This window comes from Schistocerca americana, chromosome 2, assembly GCF_021461395.2.
Source record: "Schistocerca americana isolate TAMUIC-IGC-003095 chromosome 2, iqSchAmer2.1, whole genome shotgun sequence".
Taxonomy (NCBI): domain Eukaryota; kingdom Metazoa; phylum Arthropoda; class Insecta; order Orthoptera; family Acrididae; genus Schistocerca; species Schistocerca americana.
In genome coordinates, this window is record NC_060120.1 from 112,002,669 (window position 1) to 112,021,439 (window position 18,771).

The 18,771-nt window shown below is 39.6% G+C and overlaps 1 protein-coding gene across 1 annotated transcript in view; it reads left to right on the top strand.

Moving 5' to 3' along the window:
* LOC124595238 (transcription factor Dp-1) overlaps window positions 1-18,771 on the top strand; it is a 220,183-nt gene that overhangs the window by 86,389 nt on the left and 115,023 nt on the right. The window contains exon 6 of the mRNA XM_047133897.1: window positions 14,261-14,423. Within this exon, the coding sequence (XP_046989853.1) occupies window positions 14,261-14,423 (163 nt within the window). The remainder of the gene's footprint in view (window positions 1-14,260; window positions 14,424-18,771) is intronic.

The window sequence follows — 18,771 nt, forward strand, 5'->3', positions numbered from 1 at the left end:
GGTTCATTGTTAAAAAAAATATTTCTGATTCTTGTTTTTCACAAACAGCCGTATTTTTCACAAACAGCCGTAGTTTGACCAAACTGACCTTCAACAAACAGGAATTTCATTAAAATATACTGAAAGGTAAGTAAAAAAGTGGTAGAAATATCAAAATATCACCTTTTTGAAACAAAACTAAACATCATTTTCTATAAGTGATTGTTGTTTTTTTTTTTTTTTTTCCTACTAATAGGCTATTAACTGGCAAAACGAAATTTTGAGTGTGGGACCTATAGCTAAGATTTAAATAAGGTGTGAAAAACTTGTAAGTAGACTATTGATGGAATACTTCTGGTCCAAAAATGCACATTTCATTAGCCATTGTATGAAGGCTGAGCATGCTTGTGTTCCTGTCTATGTATGCAGCAGGCTGTCAACACGTTGAAACAAGCACAGTGTTTGATGTCTGTACAATCATTCAGAGACTGGAGCCATTGTTGAGAGGATATAAGACTGTTACATTCTAAGGTTTGGTGTGCCTACAGCATTATTGTGCACTGTGGTTTTAGTCCAAATCAATTGTTACCTCTGAGTTGACCAGTTTGTATCTAGTGTATTTAACAGTTCATTTACAAGTAAATCTATAAATGGAAGGAGAGTTTATAAGTGGTTTTTGTATCAATATGGAGCCAAGTAAAAAGTGCAGTGCTGTAAGAGTGCAGTGTTGTAATCCATTGAAGAAGTCAAATCATTTTATTAGAGACAGGAAAAAACAGAAATGTCACAGCATGGATGCCTTAATTATTTCCACAAATACGTAGTGGTGGCAGGATTTGTGATAAATGTAGGAAAGATGTAACCACATTGAAAAATACACCAAAGCCCATGAGTGATAAGTGTTGAAGATTCTTCTGAATCAGAGATAATCATCCCAGACCAAGAACCTGTCTTCACTGCAACTTCAGTGGTTGTTCAAACACCTAACACATCACTTCAAGAACTAGGTGAGTCCCCAATTGATAAGAAAAAATTAACATCTAGGCGTTACGCCAAATCAAAAGTAAAAAAAATCTTCTCCTCAGTGACACGTAAACATTTTTTTGCTGCTGAAACTTCGTCAGATACTGATGAATCCGTTCTTCAAAACCTCAAAACAAACTTTAATAATTCTATAAGTAGAGCAAAAAAACTGATGATTCTTACAAGTTTACCTGAGGAGTGGAGTGTCAGGGAAATGAGGGAATTTAATGCTCCTAATTACATTGTTCGGCAGTCCAAAAAAATTTTGAAAGAGAAAAGATTCATGGAAGGTCCAAACCCAAAACCAGGGAAGTGTTTACCAACAGAAACTGTCAAAACTGTACATTCATTTTATGAAAATGATGAAGTTAGCCGGGCAATGCCAGGTACTTAAAGATTGTGTGACAATTACAGAACCAAGTGGAAGTAAAACAAAAATATCAAAAAGACTTATTTTGTGTAACCATAAAGAAGCTTACAAACATTTTAAAGACAAGTTTCCTAACATAAAAATAGGTTTCTCTAAATTTGCTGAGTTGAACCCGAAACATTGTGTATTTGCTGGCTGGAGTGGCGCGCGCGCGCCCACACGCACACACACACACACACACACACACACACACACACACACTGTGTGTGTGTGCACAACTCACCGAAACATAAAATTAATAATAGAAAATGCCAAACTAAATACAGTAACAAACAGCATCTTAAACAATTATAAGCAGTGCATTGCAAAAATGTTTTGCAACCCATCATCAGTTTATTGCACCATGGGAAACTGTAAATATTGCCCAGGAGAAACTGTCATACATAAAATTTTACAAGACTCTTTTGATGGAAGCTTAGTTGAATGAGTTGAGTTCCGACAGTGGATGTCAGTTGACCGCTGTAATCTGGAAATCGTTCAGAAAACTTCTGAAGAATTCATAGATTTATTTTGTAGTAAGATGTCTACTTTGATTCGGCATGACTTCATTGCCAAGCAACAGAAGAAAATCTTATAGAATCTGAATTTGTTGTCATACATGATTTTTTGGAACGTTATAAAATAGTTCTACAGGATGAAGCTCAGAGCTACCACTGGACAAGACAACAGATTGCCATTCATTTATTTGTTATATATTACAAACAGGAAGACTAAATTGAGCATATGAGCTTTGTCATTGTTTCTGATTGCCTGGAGCACAATACAGTTGCAGTTTACACCTTTCAAAAGAAGCTTATTTCTTATCTAACAAATAAATTTCAAAAGCTTCCAAAAAAAATATACTATTATTCTGGCAGTTCTGCTGCTCAGTACAAAAATAAGAAAAACTTCCTAAACCTATGCCTTCATGAGGCAGACTTGAACATAAAAGCTGAGTGGCACTTTTCAGCCACAGTACATGGGAAAGGGCCTTATGATGGAGTAGGGGGTTCAGTTAAGAGACTGGCAGCTAGTGCAAGTTTGCGAAGGCCGTACCAAAATCAGATCCAAACCCCACGAGATCTATTTGAGGGGGCAGTAGATAATATCACAAATGTTAATTTTGCGTATTCCACTCAAGAAGACTATGCTGCTTCAGAAATATTATTAAAAAGCTGGCTTGAAGAGGCATTGACAATCAAAGGAACACAGCAATTTCACACTTTCATTCCCAACACTACATCAAAATTAATAGTCAGATACTTTTCAAGTGATGTGCAGAGTTGGGAGAGGGAAGTAACATCATCACCAGACAAACTGAAGTTACAAGATGTAACAGGCTATGTCACCACTGTGTATGGCTGAAACTGGTGGCTTGGGTACATTTTAGAAGAAAAAAAACCAACTTGATGAAGTGAAAATAACTTTTCTTCATCCATGTGGACCAGCTAAGTCATTCTCCTATCACGCACATGCAGATGTCCTTTGGGTGTCAGTTGTGGATGTTGTCACAAAAGTAAATCCATTTACTCTGACAGGGAGAACATACATTCTTAATGAAAGTGATGTAAACCAAACCCATTTGGCTTTATTAAAATGTAATCTGTGAAGTTCCAAGACAATTTGTTGGGAAACTGCTTTCAACTCAAAACTTAATTTTTGTCTCAGGTTAGTGTTAACGTATATTTTATAGAAAGTTGTTCCAAAATTACTGTTAGTACCTATTGTGTTAAATTTAGCTATGTATGGATACCTGTTACTCAAAAACAAGCATTATGTATTTAATTTTTTTTAATAGTTTCATTCCAAACAGCATGCATCAGAACTATTACGTAAACACTTGTACTTTTTCATACTTTATTTCAGTTTGTAGCTAAATGCTCAAACGTTTTTGTTTTGTCAGTTAATATACTGTTAGTTAACTTGTATGAAATTGAAATAAGCAATCAATTACACAATATGCTTATTACTTTTGTTTTAATAAGGTGATGTTTTGATATTTCTAATACTATCTTTTACTTACCTTTCAGTATATTTTAATGAAATTCCTGTTTGTTAAAGGTCAGTTTGGTCAAACTATGGCTGTTAGTGAAAAACAAGAGTCCAGAATAATTTTTTTTAACAATGAACCCATCATCATCCCACATTTATGTTTTGTCATGTGATTTACAACAGTAGAAGTAGTTGTGGAAATATTTTGAAAATTTTCAGTTGTGTATGTTTGTAAAAAAAATTAAATCAAAAAATTAATTAGTATTTTGAAAAAAGGGTTATTAATTAGAAGCTATGTTTTGTTGTATATCCCTGAAAAGAGCATGCAAAATCCAGCAAAATGTCACCTTTCCCAGCTCTCTAGCTCAATTAGAGCAACTGGTAGGGCAGTTTAAAAAAAGTCCGTTCACACATTTTTGGCTGGTTTTTGAAAAGTTTACATAGCCATATTTCAGGAATGGTTTGAGATAAAAAAATTTAAATTTTGAATTTTTCTTAGTTTCAGCCCCCACTAATAATTATTTTATTCCAGTTGCCAAGACTGACATCTATCAATACTAACTCGCAGGAACCATTTACTTAAATTTCACTACAAGATAATCTACTTCTAACAGCAACAAACAGGCCACCACCAACTGTAATTAGCCTATACTTTCTGAACACCATTAGGTCTTCAGCAAAAATGTTGGCTGAACTTATCTCTGGCTTTAGAGCCAGCTTTCGGTTGTAAAATGATCTGAGCATTAGTGCTTTCTACTAGCACCTGGACCTCTGGTACTTCCCCAACACAACTGTTATACACATGGTTCCTAGATCTATGTTCTTCCTGTGTTCAACCTGCACCCTGTGAGACTGAAGCTCTTTCTGTTCCCTCAAGGCCCTCTAACCTAAAAAAAGGCCCAGTCCGTGCCACACAGCCCCCACTACCTGTATAGCCACCTCCTGCATGTAATGGACTCCTGTCCTGTTTAACAGAACCCAAAACCCCATCACCCTGTAGTGCAAGTCAAGAAATCAGAGTCTGCATGGTCGCAGAACAGTCTGAGCCTCTGGATCAGACCCTCCTTACCAGTGGTCCGCAATCGGTTCTGTCACCTATGCTACAAATGGTGAGCTCTGCTTTCATCTCACAAGCAAGACCAAGCTGCTCAAAACCAGAGAGAATCTCTTCCGATCCAAAGTGACACACGTGATTGGTACTGACATGAGCCACCAGCTGCATTTGGCTGCACTCTGTGCTCTTCATGGCATCTGGAAGGACCTGTTCCCATCTAGAATGACTTCACCCAGTATGCACATGGAGTGCACTTTGGTTTTCTTCCCCTCCTTGATGACCATTTTATTGAGGGTCCCCATAATGCACATAACAGTGAAGCTCCCATCTGCTAATAATCCCAACCTCTGTGACTGCCTGGATCATTCAATTGAACTGTTCAGTCACATGAGAAGTTTTTGTTAGAAACTACACTGCTATTAAGCAGTGCAAGAGCTGTTAAACAGTAAACTTAACAGGAGTTCTCAAATACTCAGCTCGAATACCCGAGTGTAGGCGACAATTTTTGACTGGAAAATTCTACATTCTATTTCACAGTTAAAGTAGGGATGACAGTTATCGCTGAAATGAGTTTTCAGGTACATCAGTTTCTTAGGTGCCAGTTTAACCCAACTCTTAAAAGTGCTCAGAATAACCAGTTTCTGAAATAACCGATTTTCCATTTTTTATTCCTTTACTTCCTGTATTAAACATGAAACTGAACAAAGATGGAAAAATGTTGACTGCCTCAGTTCAAGATACACAGAATGAAAATATTAAATTAAATAGGCAGATAAAATAAAACTTAGTCTGTCCACCATTCACTGCTTTTGTTGAAAAGCGAGCAGTTGTTGAAAACTAGGGAGAAATCACCAGTATTCTCCTATGGATTCCAGTTTTTTGAAACTCTGCTCAAAAATAATGTGATAAAGTATCATCCCCCATTTGGGCATTACGAATAGTCTGTGTTAAAGGGTGAAAACGAGGTTGAAGAACTAAATTTTCAATGTTAATTTGTCCATGTTCAAGGGATACAAGCAGATAAAGGCATGTTATGTAGACACAGACAATAGATCAGCCACTTCCTATTTCTGTCATAAACTATGAATGAATCTCTTCTCACGATTTGCGCGTTTGTTGTGGCTCCTCCCCTTTTTATTTTTTTAAAGAAAATGTAGCATTGTACTGCATTGACACTGCACTTTATAAAATACATCCTGTAATACAACAGTGAGAAACAACTGTAGAGACCAGGTGGGGCAAGTCTTGCACCCTGCATGTCCACTTGTACCCTCTAATAGGCTACACCACATGGTAACAAATACATTACTGTCTCAGCAATGCTGTACCAATTCTTATGCCATGTGTTTGTTGCTCAGTTCTGCCGGTGTAGTTGTTAAAATAGCACTGGTCGCTTTCCATTATATGTATCTATCTGCTACTATGGCTAATTGATATATCGGTTTCTTTTATCTGGTTATTAGTAAATATAAAAAAACACCTGTTACAACCAAAAACAAACAAATACTGAAAAATACTGGTATTAGTTTTAACCGGTTGGTTTTTCCGTAAGCGAAAGTCCGGCATTTTGCATTTGTTAACTATATTCTTGATGTGGAACTGGTTTTATACTTTCTAAATAAATTTAGAGATCCATATTGTGTAAGTACTTCTTTTATTAACTGTCTACTTAAAAATCGTAACTATACTGAGTGATACTGCATTTAACTACCACTTGCTTGCTCTGGCAACTTCAACCTAACTCTGGCCCTTATATACATTTATGCCTACTCCTTCCGTTTGCCTCTACCTGTAACAGCAGATGACAGGCTGAGCTGACCGAAAATCAGTGATCAGTAAAGCGCCCTCTGGCCAACGTACCACCGCATCTCCCCAGCAACTTCATTGTGCTTTCTGGATGCCAAACACACCAAACCATTGCTCGAGCAGTTTCCTCCTCCTCCTCCTCCTCCTCCGATTTGACAAGGCAGCACCACCTGGCCATGTTCAGGGCAGCTCGTCCCGCACAATGCTATGTGGCTCTCGCCCCTCCCACCCGACCCCAGTACGCCTATTCTGCGACGTCACTCGCACAACCTGTTACTAACAATCCTCTGCCCAGCCAACTGACGCCTGACCCCTACCAGATTTTGATGCACCTGAGCTCTGAGATGGCAGCACTTACCTCCAGCACCTACCGCCAGGTGCTGATCGCCCCCACCCATGCAATGCTGGGCCAGGCAAAAACAGACACCCCTCCTGATGTGGTTCTAATCATCCCCTGATGACCGCTGCCAACTAGGGGCAACATGCTGATACCACCAGAGGTTTGGTGAGGATGCTTCCAGCTGAAGACCTCCGTGCTTCTGGTCCCCAAGCCCTGGCAGACACTGGGAATAGGCGTGCGTGTTTGCTGTACCATTTCACGGCACCTGTTTGTACAGGATTTGAATGATGCTAGTTCCTCTGTCCACTACCTCGACGACACCAGCTCAGATTTATCAATGTTTCTCTGCAAACAACTACTAAATCCCACTCCCATCCCCCTCCGTTTCCCCTTCTCATTACTGCTGCCAACAACTTTTACATCCCTACTTATGAGGTGCACACATGCGCTTGCTCGATTTAGGCCTTCAGTGCAAACTCCCATGGACCTCCACCCAGTCTGGGTGTCAACTTCCTCGGTCATTACAGTCTACTGGCCAACATAGTGAACGTTGTTTACTCAGCGGCACCTCTGACAGGTCTGTCCACTGACTACTATGCCCTGGCCGCTGCTCAAGAGGATGACCCAGACCTAGCCCACACCCATCGGAATGCTGACTCTGACCTCGACTTCCAGCTAAGATCCATATGAGGCTCCGACGTGAGATCTGGTGTGACGTTGTTTTGGATCCTTCACAACCTGATGGTTCCAATGACCGCCCGCACCATTTCCTCCATCCTACCTTCCAAAAACTGACATTCAACTCCATCCATGGCCTCACACACCTAGGTGTCAGCACCTCTGCAACCCTCATGAAAAAACACTTTGTTTGGCTTGGTATTAACGCAATTGCAGTAGCTGGGCTAGGCCACCCCTACTCTGATATTTCAGCTGAAACTGTGGCTGTAGCCTATGTTCAGACCTGGGGCCGCCAGTTCACCTTGGCCCTCTTCTAATACTGAGAGTGACCTGTCTCTCCAATTTCCACCATACCTCCAGCTACTGGTTTGCAGCTAACGGCGTGGTGGAGCGGTTCCAACCCACACTTAAAGCCACCCTTACGTGTTATTTTTCAAAATGTTTTGCTGCCATAATCCTGGTACTTATAGGCCTGTGACTAACACACAAAACTGACCTGGGAACTTTTGCTGCCAAGCTGGTATACCCCATTTGCCATTCCTGGTGTGTGTGTGTGCGCGCGCGCGCGCACACACACACACACACACACACACACACACACACACACACACACACACACACCAGGAATGGCAAATGGGGTATACCAGCTTGGCAGCAAAAGTTCCCAGGTCAGTTTTGTGTGTTAGTCACAGGCCTATAAGTACCAGGATTATGGCAGCAAAACATTTTGAAAAATAACACGTAAGGGTGGCTTTAAGTGTGGGTTGGAACCGCTCCACCACGCCGTTTGTTGCAGGATTCTTGAACGTATTCTCAGTTCGAATATAATGAATTTCCTTGAGACAGAGAAGTTGCTGTCCATGCATCAGCACGGCTTTAGAAAGCATTGCTCCTGAGAACCGCAACTCGCCCTTTTTTCACATGATATCTTGCAAACCATGGATGAAGGGTATCAGACGGATGCCATATTCCTTGACTTCCGGAAAGCATTTGACTCGGTGCCCCACTGCAGACTCCTAACTAAGGTACGAGCATATGGGATTGGGTCCCAAATGTGTGAGTGGCTTGAAGACTTCTTAAGTAATAGAACCCAGTACGTTGTCCTCGATGGTGAGTGTTCATCGGAGGTGAGGATATCATTTGGAGTGCCCCAGGGAAGTGTGGTAGGTCCGCTGTTGTTTTCTATCTACAAAAATGATTTTTTGGATAGGGTGGATAGCAACGTGCGGCTGTTTGCTGATGATGCTGTGGTGTACGGGAAGTTGCCGTCGTTGAGTGACTGTAGGAGGATACAAGATGACTTGGACAGGGTTGGTGATTGGTGTAAAGAATGGTAGCTAACTCTAAATATAGATAAATGTAAATTAATGCAGAGGAATAGGAAAAAGAATCCCGTAATGTTTGAATACTCCATCAGTAGTGTAGCGCTTGACACAGTCACGTCGATTAATTATTTTGGCGTAACATTGCAGAGCGATATGAAGTGGGACAAGCATGTAATGGCAATTGTGGGGAAGGCGGATAGTCGTCTTCAGTTCATTGGTAGAATTTTGGGAAGATGTGGTTCATCTGTAAAGGAGACCGCTTATAAAACACTAATACAACATATTCTTGAGTACTGCTTGAGCGTTTGGGATCCCTATCACGTCGGATTGAGGGAGGACATAGAAGCAATTCAGTGGCGGGCTGCTAGATTTGTTACTGGTGGGTTTGATCATCATGCGAGTGTTACGGAAATGCTTCAGGAACTCGGGTGGGAGTCTCTGGAGGAAAAGAGGCGTTCTTTTCGTGAATTGCTACTGAGGAAATTTAGAGAACCAGCATTTGAGGCTGACTGCAGTAAAATTTTACCGCTGCCAACTTATATTTCGTAGAAAGACCACGAAGATAAGATAAGAGAGATTGGGGCTCGTACAGAGGCATATAAGCAGTCATTTTTCCCTCGTTCTGTTTGGGAGTGGAACAGGGAGAGAAGATACCCTTCGCCATGCACTGTATGGTGGGACAGGCTTCCCTTGACTGTGGTTGTACAAAGCCTCATGCTGCGCTTCTGGTTCGTCCCCCACAGTATCAGCACCCAAAGTGATGTTTGCAGTGTGGTGTACTTATTGTGGTGAAGTGCAGTGAGTGTCAAGAGTACCAGCCTGGTTTATTACCCTTCCATTGCCAGCCACTTGGGCACCCCTCTACTGCCAAGCGCACCACTGAAGCAAGTTTTCCTGCGATGCTGAGCGAAGTACTGTATACAGTTCATAGTCCAGTCTGTTGAAAAAGACTCAGTCATGATCGTGGACCTCCATTTATTAAGAGATAGTAACTCGTTAAATTCTATTGTAGTTTTTAGAGTTTAGAAATAATATCTTCGAGCCAGCTCATGTGCTTCTTCTGGCACACCTTGTTAATTATTGTTGCTTTCATTATTTGGCACACTGGTGTAGACATGTCTGCCCCTTAGGAGTATAGAAGGGAACCTAAATCGTTCCCTCACATTCATACAACGTGTAATTGTTTTTTATATTGTTGAAATTCCAATTTTTCATAATTAGCAATGAATAATAGATTTTCAATAAATTGTTTTGTGAAGCAAATTTCATCTAGTAAGCCCATTTAATAATTGATATACAAATCTGAGATTTCATCGTAGACAAATTACGATTCTAGTTACCAATGACAGTATTAACTACAATCCCAAATCTTATTAGTTTTATACAAACTGAGATGCTCTAATGCATACTGAATACTATAAATATTGGGTATGTTTACATGCCAACCGCATTTTTTCTCTCATCTTGTTAAATTCTAGTAACATTTCATTCTGTAGGTCAATTATTATTCTGACTTCCATTGTACAATTAGTTTAAATCAAAAACTATGACATAATCACAAATGTACATCCAATCCATGCAGTAGTGTTACAGTGTATGTATACTAAAGAAATATGTTATGTGCTACTGTTTGTGAGCCTAACGCTGTTACATTACTGTATATGTATAAGGACAAGATGGCTTATACCTTGACATACATAAGCATTGTCGAATATGAAACATAGGAATTTGTAACTAAAACGTTTTCAGTAATGTAACTGACTTGCTAGACAATGACAATATCTACCAGAAAAATGCAACAGTGGAAACTCCAGGTGGGATAACAATAATATAAGGATAAAGGTAAATTGCTACTCACTGTAAACATGACGCATTGAGTTTCAGACAAGCACAATGAAAAGACAGTTACCCAATTAATTTGTGACAAAAGCCTTCTTCAGAAAAGGAAACGTGCACACATTCATTCACGCAAGGAAGCACATCTCGTGCACATGACTGGCCACAACCGGAATGGCTTCCGGTCTGAGCTACGAGATACGTCAACTGTGTAAGCGTTAAGTGTGTGCTTGTGGGAATGAATGTGTACATGTTTCCTATTCTGAAAAAAGCTGTGGTCAAAAGCTAAATGTATAAGTCTTTTCAGTATTTCGCCTGCAATTCAATGTGTCGTCTTTACAGTGAATAGCAATCTGTCTTTTTCCTTAATTGTTGCCAGAAGAATGAATAACTGTAGAGGAGAAGTCGCACATAAATTAAAGTTATACCGTTCATTTTTATGCAAATGCTTGCATTATTCTTTTGGGAGGATACAGTTGACAACCATTCTTCCCCCTCTGCTGCCGCCATTTCATCTGACTGCCAAAATGAAAAGTATATGTAGTGGTATACAGATATTATACTAAATCCCATCAAGGAGTTCACAGAGGAGCATTTGCTGCAGAAATGCCCACGTCCTGTTGAACAGGCTTAGTCCTGGGGAAACATTGAGTAAATATACAATAAAAAATCCTCATTTACATCTTGTTCTTGTGTTCTAGTTTAGAAAATGCACAAGCAAAATAAACAGAAAAGAAGACTGGCGTGGAACACAATTGTGACTCTATTGAAAATAAAATTGAGGTCAGCAGGACGTAGTCTGTTGAATTGTTGTTTGATGGACCAAGTAAGTACCAGGAGATGTGAAAAGACATGGACAGTGATATAGGACAGGCTGCACCAGTTTTAGTACCTGCCTGGGGGTGGGCAAACTGATCAGGTGTGGGCAGTTAGGCAGCTGGATCGTAACCTAAGTAACTGTATGAACTGGGCAAGTGCCCACAGGCATAGGAGGATGAGTGACTCATACATGCAACAGAACAGTTCACAAACGTGGTGGAATAGGGCTGCCTGAGTGGTAGCCTGCACTGCCTACAGTCTGCCTGCAGGTGAGCCGACAGTCATGTGCGTATGTCAGTGCACTGTGGGGCAGTATTGGAACAATGTGATGTAGAAAAAATTAAATATTTCTCCACAGATACTCTCCTATTGTGTTGTAAATAATGGATGCTGCTAGCAACTGCCTCATCTTTGACTATTGACCTTTCGATTCATTCTACTATTATCTTTGGCAATAAAAGGAACCTAGTTCAGACCTCAGTGGTTACTTCATAGACCACAATGCCCACTACAGAACAGGGGAATGTGAGGCAAAGACAGCGAGAGGAGCTCTAAGCAAAGCAAATTAGATTCTTTGTGATAATGCAGGTTAATTTAAATTATGATGCCTAGAAGGAGGTAGTAATAATGCCACTGATGCAGGTGTCCCCCAAACTGCTGACCATGTTTGGAAGCAGTGATTCAGCAGATGATCCTTTTTGTTGTTAAAAATAGGCCAGTTAAGTTGAGCAGGCAATTGACTTTATTGCATTTCATGTTCCAGAGTGAGAACTTAATGTATAGAAAGTGAATCAATGGTTGAAAGTGGGCGAAAATTCACAGCATACACTAACCATTCCCCTTCTCTGTCAAGCAGTATTTGGAAAAGAAACTCTCTCCATTGCAGCTACGATTTGTTATAATGTTACTTAAACAGAACTCGCAGTTCTTCCAAAATCTTTTTGTCATCTGTTGGAGTTAATATATTTTTCCAAAGTTGAAGGGGTGGGGGTTGTTATCCCAGTATTATATATATTCCCTTGTGCTACATTACCCTTTGGGTATTGTGCTTGTTAATTATATATCTAAGTGGAAGTGGCACTATATTAACATTATTTTCTGAATGAGTTAAGTTCTAATTTAGAGGTTACGTATTTTTTAATCTGTTTTACATGGATGTTACATTGAGTGTTTTAAATAGTGTTAGGACAAATTCCTTGCTTTGATTAGTTCAGCTGAGTTGATGCACTTTTTGTTTGTAAATTTCATTAAGATACTAATCTTCTAATGAGTAAACAAACAGATTGAGTGCATAAGTTTTGTTTATGCATTTTTTCTTTTTCAAAGTTAAGTAGACTGTATTAAATCATTATTTATATTTACTAATTTTAGGAACTTTGTCTTAAAATTAGTTAAAATTTTTTTTCAAATGTTAGCTTTGAAATCCAGTTTACAAATGAAAGGCTTTAAACATCTTTAATCATATCTGATGAAAGCTTTCTTTGCCATAACTGTCCATTTTATTTTCAGGGGCATTTTCGAGAATTTAATTTCTGATTTTTGATGCAGTGTAGACTAACAGTATCATGAATGCTTACTTCTTGCTGTGTTGCTACATATGAATTTTGACAGAATCTAACTTTTTCATAACTACAATATATCTAGCAATCTCTCTGGATCAGGCCATGAAATTCAGACAACAGTGCATCAGATTATTTAAGAAACCTGGCTCGAGAACGAATTTACTTCGCAAGACTACCAGCAGCAATTGGGATGTGAATGTGAATACTCTACACTCTGCTGCATGCTCTTGTGTATTGTGCTGGCGAATATTGCTCTTCTGAATGGGTAAACAGTTCAACTTACTGAAGCCATGAAGTTGTCACTGTTACTGGTAGATCTACTTTCATTCGGTGGTTACCTGTTGTAGTTTATATTTCTCCGCAAGATTTAAAGAGAGAAGTAGCTAAGACAAACTTCCTGAAGATCACTTCTCATAAGCATTCTCTCTTGTATAATGCTCTAAACGATCGATCAACAACTCATCTGAAGTCATGCAAACCACCCTGTGAAATTGTGCAAACCACCCTGGATTGATTCAAAAAGTATCAGTTCTGTCGACATGACTGCCGGGTGGTGACAGCACTGGAACAAATTCACTGTCTTACAAAGCTCACCAGGTTCAAGATCCAACAAAGAACATACAAGGATTCCAAGTATCATGCCAAAGCTGGTGGAGGCTGAACCACACTAGGGTGGGTCGAGGGAGTTGTGATTACACCTTGAAATGGGGTTTCCATTCATCTGCTGACTGCGAACAATAGAACACACAGTTACGGAGTGCACTGGTCGTCAGTGGACCCTACACTAACTGACGTGGTACTCTGAACTAATTGTCAAATATGGACTTTTCATTTGATTGTAGATACTTCTTTGTTCGTGTAAAAAAATACAATAAATAAATAGTTGTTATTGAATGGTATGTGCTGCCCTTGCTTCATGTTCAGATAAACAATCTAGCAAGCATTATTACCCTAAAGAATTTCATTTAGGAATTGGAGCATGAATTAAATTTTCAGTGACCTTTGTTATTAGGAGCTAGTGATCATCTTTCCTTCAAAACAAAGATGATTTTCTTTCTCATTACAAAATTATAGTAATGGATGAAATATTTCGGGAAGTGAAGAAAACTTTCAGTTGCAAAGTAGATTAAATTCTAAAATTATGATTAAAGCACTTCATTTGCTTTGTTTCTTTTTTTTAAGAAAGAAATACAAAGAAGCAGAAAAGTTCACTGCTCAGTTTTGTTATTATGTATGAACACAATTTCATGTATTAAATTCACAATGAACATTTTCTAAGAGACGACTGTTAAGCAGTTACCATAACACGCCTACAGTGACATGCTTTCATTTATGATACTGAAGGTAAGAAATTATCATTAATACTACCTCACAAGCTAGATTGCAGTTAATGTATTTGTAAGGCAGTTGATTACAGTGTACAATGTTTGGTTTCAGCAAACGAAGAAAAAGTGAAAAAGTTGGAAAGGGACTTAGACATTTTTCAATGAAGGTATGTGAAAAAGTGCGCAAGAAGGGCACAACGTCCTACAACGAGGTTGCTGATGAGTTGGTTGCTGAATTTACAAATCCAAATTTAGTAATTTCACCAACAGATCAGGTAATTTCATGTTGAATTTGAAAAAATAAGTTTTGTTCTGCAGTTTATTTACAAGACTTGTTTGCAGCCTTAGAAAATACAGTAATAGACAATTTTAGAGGTTTTTAATGTTACAATATGCATACAACTATGGAAGTTGTTATGTTGTGTTGCTTTTGTTTATATGTTGGAATGATAATCACTTGTAACCTTATTAATTTGGCAAACATAGTTTGAAAAAAGAATACCCAATAGCCTGTCACTTAAGACTGTGTTGGCTAGCACAGTTATAACTGTGGATGTTTGGCTATAGCTGTGTGGAGCGGCCACGCGATTTGACGTGCCTTGTTGCGGATTGCACGGCCCCTCCTGCCGGAGGTTTGAGTCCTTGTTTGGGTGTAGGTGTGCGTGTTGTTCTTAGCATAAGTTAGTTTAAGTAGTGTGTAAATTTAGGGACCGATGACCTCAGCAGTTTGCTCCCTTAGGAATTCACACACATTTGAACACTTTGGCTACATATTAATGTAATTTTGTTAACAGAGAAACACACAAAACACAGAGCAAATAATCAATGAAGTTGACCACTTCAATAAGCTATGACTGAAGATAAATGAGCACTCTTTGAAAGTACCACATTCACGATCTTGTGCATAAACTAAATTCTGCCATTTTTGCTATGACAATAATCCCCACTGTATGTCACCTTGAAATGCTCAAGCTTTTTTACTTTGTATAGCTTCACTCTATTATATGCTATGGTGTTATATTTTGAAGAAACTCTGCATTTCTCAACAATACTCTTAGCCCAGAAAAGGGCAGTCAGAACGATCTGCAGCATTATTTAGCAAATTTTGTGCAGCCCATTGTTAAAGTATCTTTATAATCTCTGTACATACAGATCACCATGCAATTTGTAGTTAATAGTGTGGACTCATTTGGGGTAGGAATCGCGGTATTGTTTTTAATAGGTTGTCAGCAGGACTGACAAATGCCAGTGATGAACCCAAGATGTAGATGTAGATTTTCTAATCTAAGTTCACAGGCTTCCTTGTGGCACATTCATTTTAATCTGTACAAGAGTTCCTCACTGTGGTTTAAAAACTGGCACTGTCATATGTGATTTATTATGTATACTATTGAATGCTTTTTTTTCCATTTCTTTGTGTAGCTGAAGAAATCACGTTACACTTGTGTTTGGATTCCACAATATTACGTAGGCAAGGAACCACTTACTACTTAATAGTTAGTATCAGTCACAAATCCGACAGTTATCCAATAAGACACAACTATCATACATGCAGAACCATTATTAACACTTATAAGGGGCAATCAAACAGTTAACGTTTTCAGGGTGTTGCAGCAGCGTATATGCAACGCAGTGCAGCTCCAGTGCAGGTGTATAAGCATGCAGTTACGGTAAAACGTCCAGCAAAACTGCAACAAGTGGGTCTGTTGTTCCATGGTAATGCTTGTCCCCAGCATGGAGTTATAGGCTTTTCACACAGCTGGACATGATGTATTACCAGACAGGTATCTTCAACCTTGTGCGTTGATGGGGTGATTGCCTCAATGCTGAAGGTGGTTTTACCAGATTGGTGTACAGATTTTGGACTGTAAGGTCTTTCAACAGAAAGTTTTTGATTGCCTCTGATATATTAGACTGCCCCCTCAATAAAAATTACAATAATAAATGTCTCTAAAATGAACTTGCCACAATAAATCTCTCTTTATATACATATAATGGAAGGAAACATTCCACGTGGGAAAAATTATATATAAAAACAAAGATGAGGTGACTTACCGAACAAAAGCGCTGGCAGGTCGATAGATACACAAACAAACACAAACATACACACAAAATTCAAGCTTTCGCAACAAACTGTTGCCTCATCAGGAAAGAGGGAAGGAGAGGGGAAGACGAAAGGAAGTGGGTTTTAAGGGAGAGGGTAAGGAGTCATTCCAATCCCGGGAGCGGAAAGACTTACCTTAGGGGGAAAAAAGGACAGGTATACACTAGCACACACGCACATATCCATCCACACATACAGACAAATATGTCTGCTTGTGTCTGTATGTGTGGATGGATATGTGCGTGTGTGCTAGTGTATACCTGTCCTTTTTTCCCCCTAAGGTAAGTCTTTCCGCTCCCGGGATTGGAATGACTCCTTACCCTCTCCCTTAAAACCCACTTCCTTTCGTCTTCCCCTCTCCTTCCCTCTTTCCTGATGAGGCAACAGTTTGTTGCGAAAGCTTGAATTTTGTGTGTATGTTTGTGTTTGTTTGTGTATCTCTTTATATACATATCAAAAAAAAGTTTTGCAACATTCCGGTTCTCAGAACTCCTGAAGACAGACGTTGACTGTGGATATTGTATCACAGACACAGTCCCTTTGACTGTTCAGAGAGGTCACTAAACCCATCCAAAGATGTAAACAGCCATCCATGAGCAGTGCCTGTTAGACTGAGCTGGTCCGACAGCCAATCAGTTCCAGTCATTCCACCAGGAGAGAGGTACGTGGCTTGTGTTGTTTGTAGTTCAACCACACCTAGTGGGCGCTAATGACCTCAGCAGTTGAGCGCCCTTAAACCCTACCAAAAAAAAAAAAAAAAACCACACCTAGATGGCCAATACCATGATTCGATCGCATCCCTCATTGTTATTTTGTGCCAAGAAGGGCTCTCAACAAGGGAAGTATCCAGGCGTCTCGGAGTGAACCAAAGCGATGTTGTTCGGACATGGAGGAGATACAGAGAGACAGGAACTGTCAATGACATGACTTGCTAAGGCCGCTCGAGGGCTGCTTCTGCAGTGGAAGACAGCTACTACAGATTATGGCTTGGAGGACCCTGACAGCAATGCCACCATTATTTGTAATTCTTTTCATGCAGCCACAGGAAGTCATGTTACAACTCAAACTGTGCGCAGTAGGCTGCACAATGCGCAACTTCATTCCTGATGTCCATGGCGAGGTCCATCTTTGCAACCACAACACCATGCTGAATGGACCGCTCAGGATTGGCATCACGTTCTCTTCACTGATAAGTGTCGCATATGCCTTCAACCAGACAATCGTCGGAGACGTGTTTTGAGGCAACCGGGTTGGGCTCAACACCTTAGGCTCTCAGTCCAGCGGGTGCAGCAAGGTGGAAGTTCCCCGACAGTGGCATTATGTGGGGCTGACGGACGCCACTGATCGTCACTGAAGGCATTGAAACAGCTGTAAGATACATGAATGCCATCCGCCAACTAATATTGCAACCATATCAGCAGCTTATTGGCGAGACATTTTCGTCTTCGTGGATGACAGTTCTTGCCCCCATTGTGCAGATCCTGTGAATGACTTCCTTCAGGATATCAACATTGCTCGACTAGAGTGGCAAGCATGTTTTCCAGACATGAACCCTATCGACATGCCTGGGATAGATTGAAAAGGGCTGTTTATGGATGAAGTGACCCACCAACCACTCTGAGGAATCCACACTGAATTGCGTTGAGGAGTGGGACAATCTGGACCAACAGTGCCTTGATGAACTTGTGGATAGTATGCCACAACGAATACAGACATACATCAGTGCAAGAGAACGTGCTACTGTGTATTATAGGTATCGGCATGTACAGCAATCTGGACCACCACCTCTGAAGGTCTTGCTGTATGGTGGTACAACATGCAAAGTGTGGTTTTCATGAGGAAAAAAAGGGCGGAAATGATGTTTATGTTGATCTCTATTCCAATTTTCTGTACAGATTCCAGAACCGAGTTTGTGCAAAACTTTTTTGATGTGTGTAGTTGAGAGTAGTTTTATTACAAATGAGACAAAATTATAACCAAAACTCAATAAGTACTTGCATTGAAGTAATCGGATCAGTGCATGAGCGAATTTTTATATAAATTTATGGATAATCAGGAGCCAATTTCACACAGAAATGTATAGATAACATACTGAATATGTAAATTAAGTCTTTATAGAGCTTAATATTGAATGCAATAACTTCGTAGAATCTGTGTTCTATTATTCTTGACTTCTAAATATCTTTTCGTGCCTCAGGAAGTAGTATATGTTCAAGTCTATAAACTTACATGTTATAGCTGCAACAGCTCCTAATGAATACATGTTCTTATCACATTTACTAAATTGTAATAGAGTTTTTCTTCCAAATTCATCATTCACAAATTATAATCACATACTAGCTTGGGTACCCGGCTTCATTCAGGGAGTTGATATGAGATTGTGTGGTAGTTGGAATAAAAGGATGGACTTTGAGGTATATGAGGTTAAAATTGAAAAAATATTCAAACTGTTTACAATACTTGTGTGTTAACATTTTTCATTTTATTATCTGGAGTATATATGTACAAATTTTTTTTAT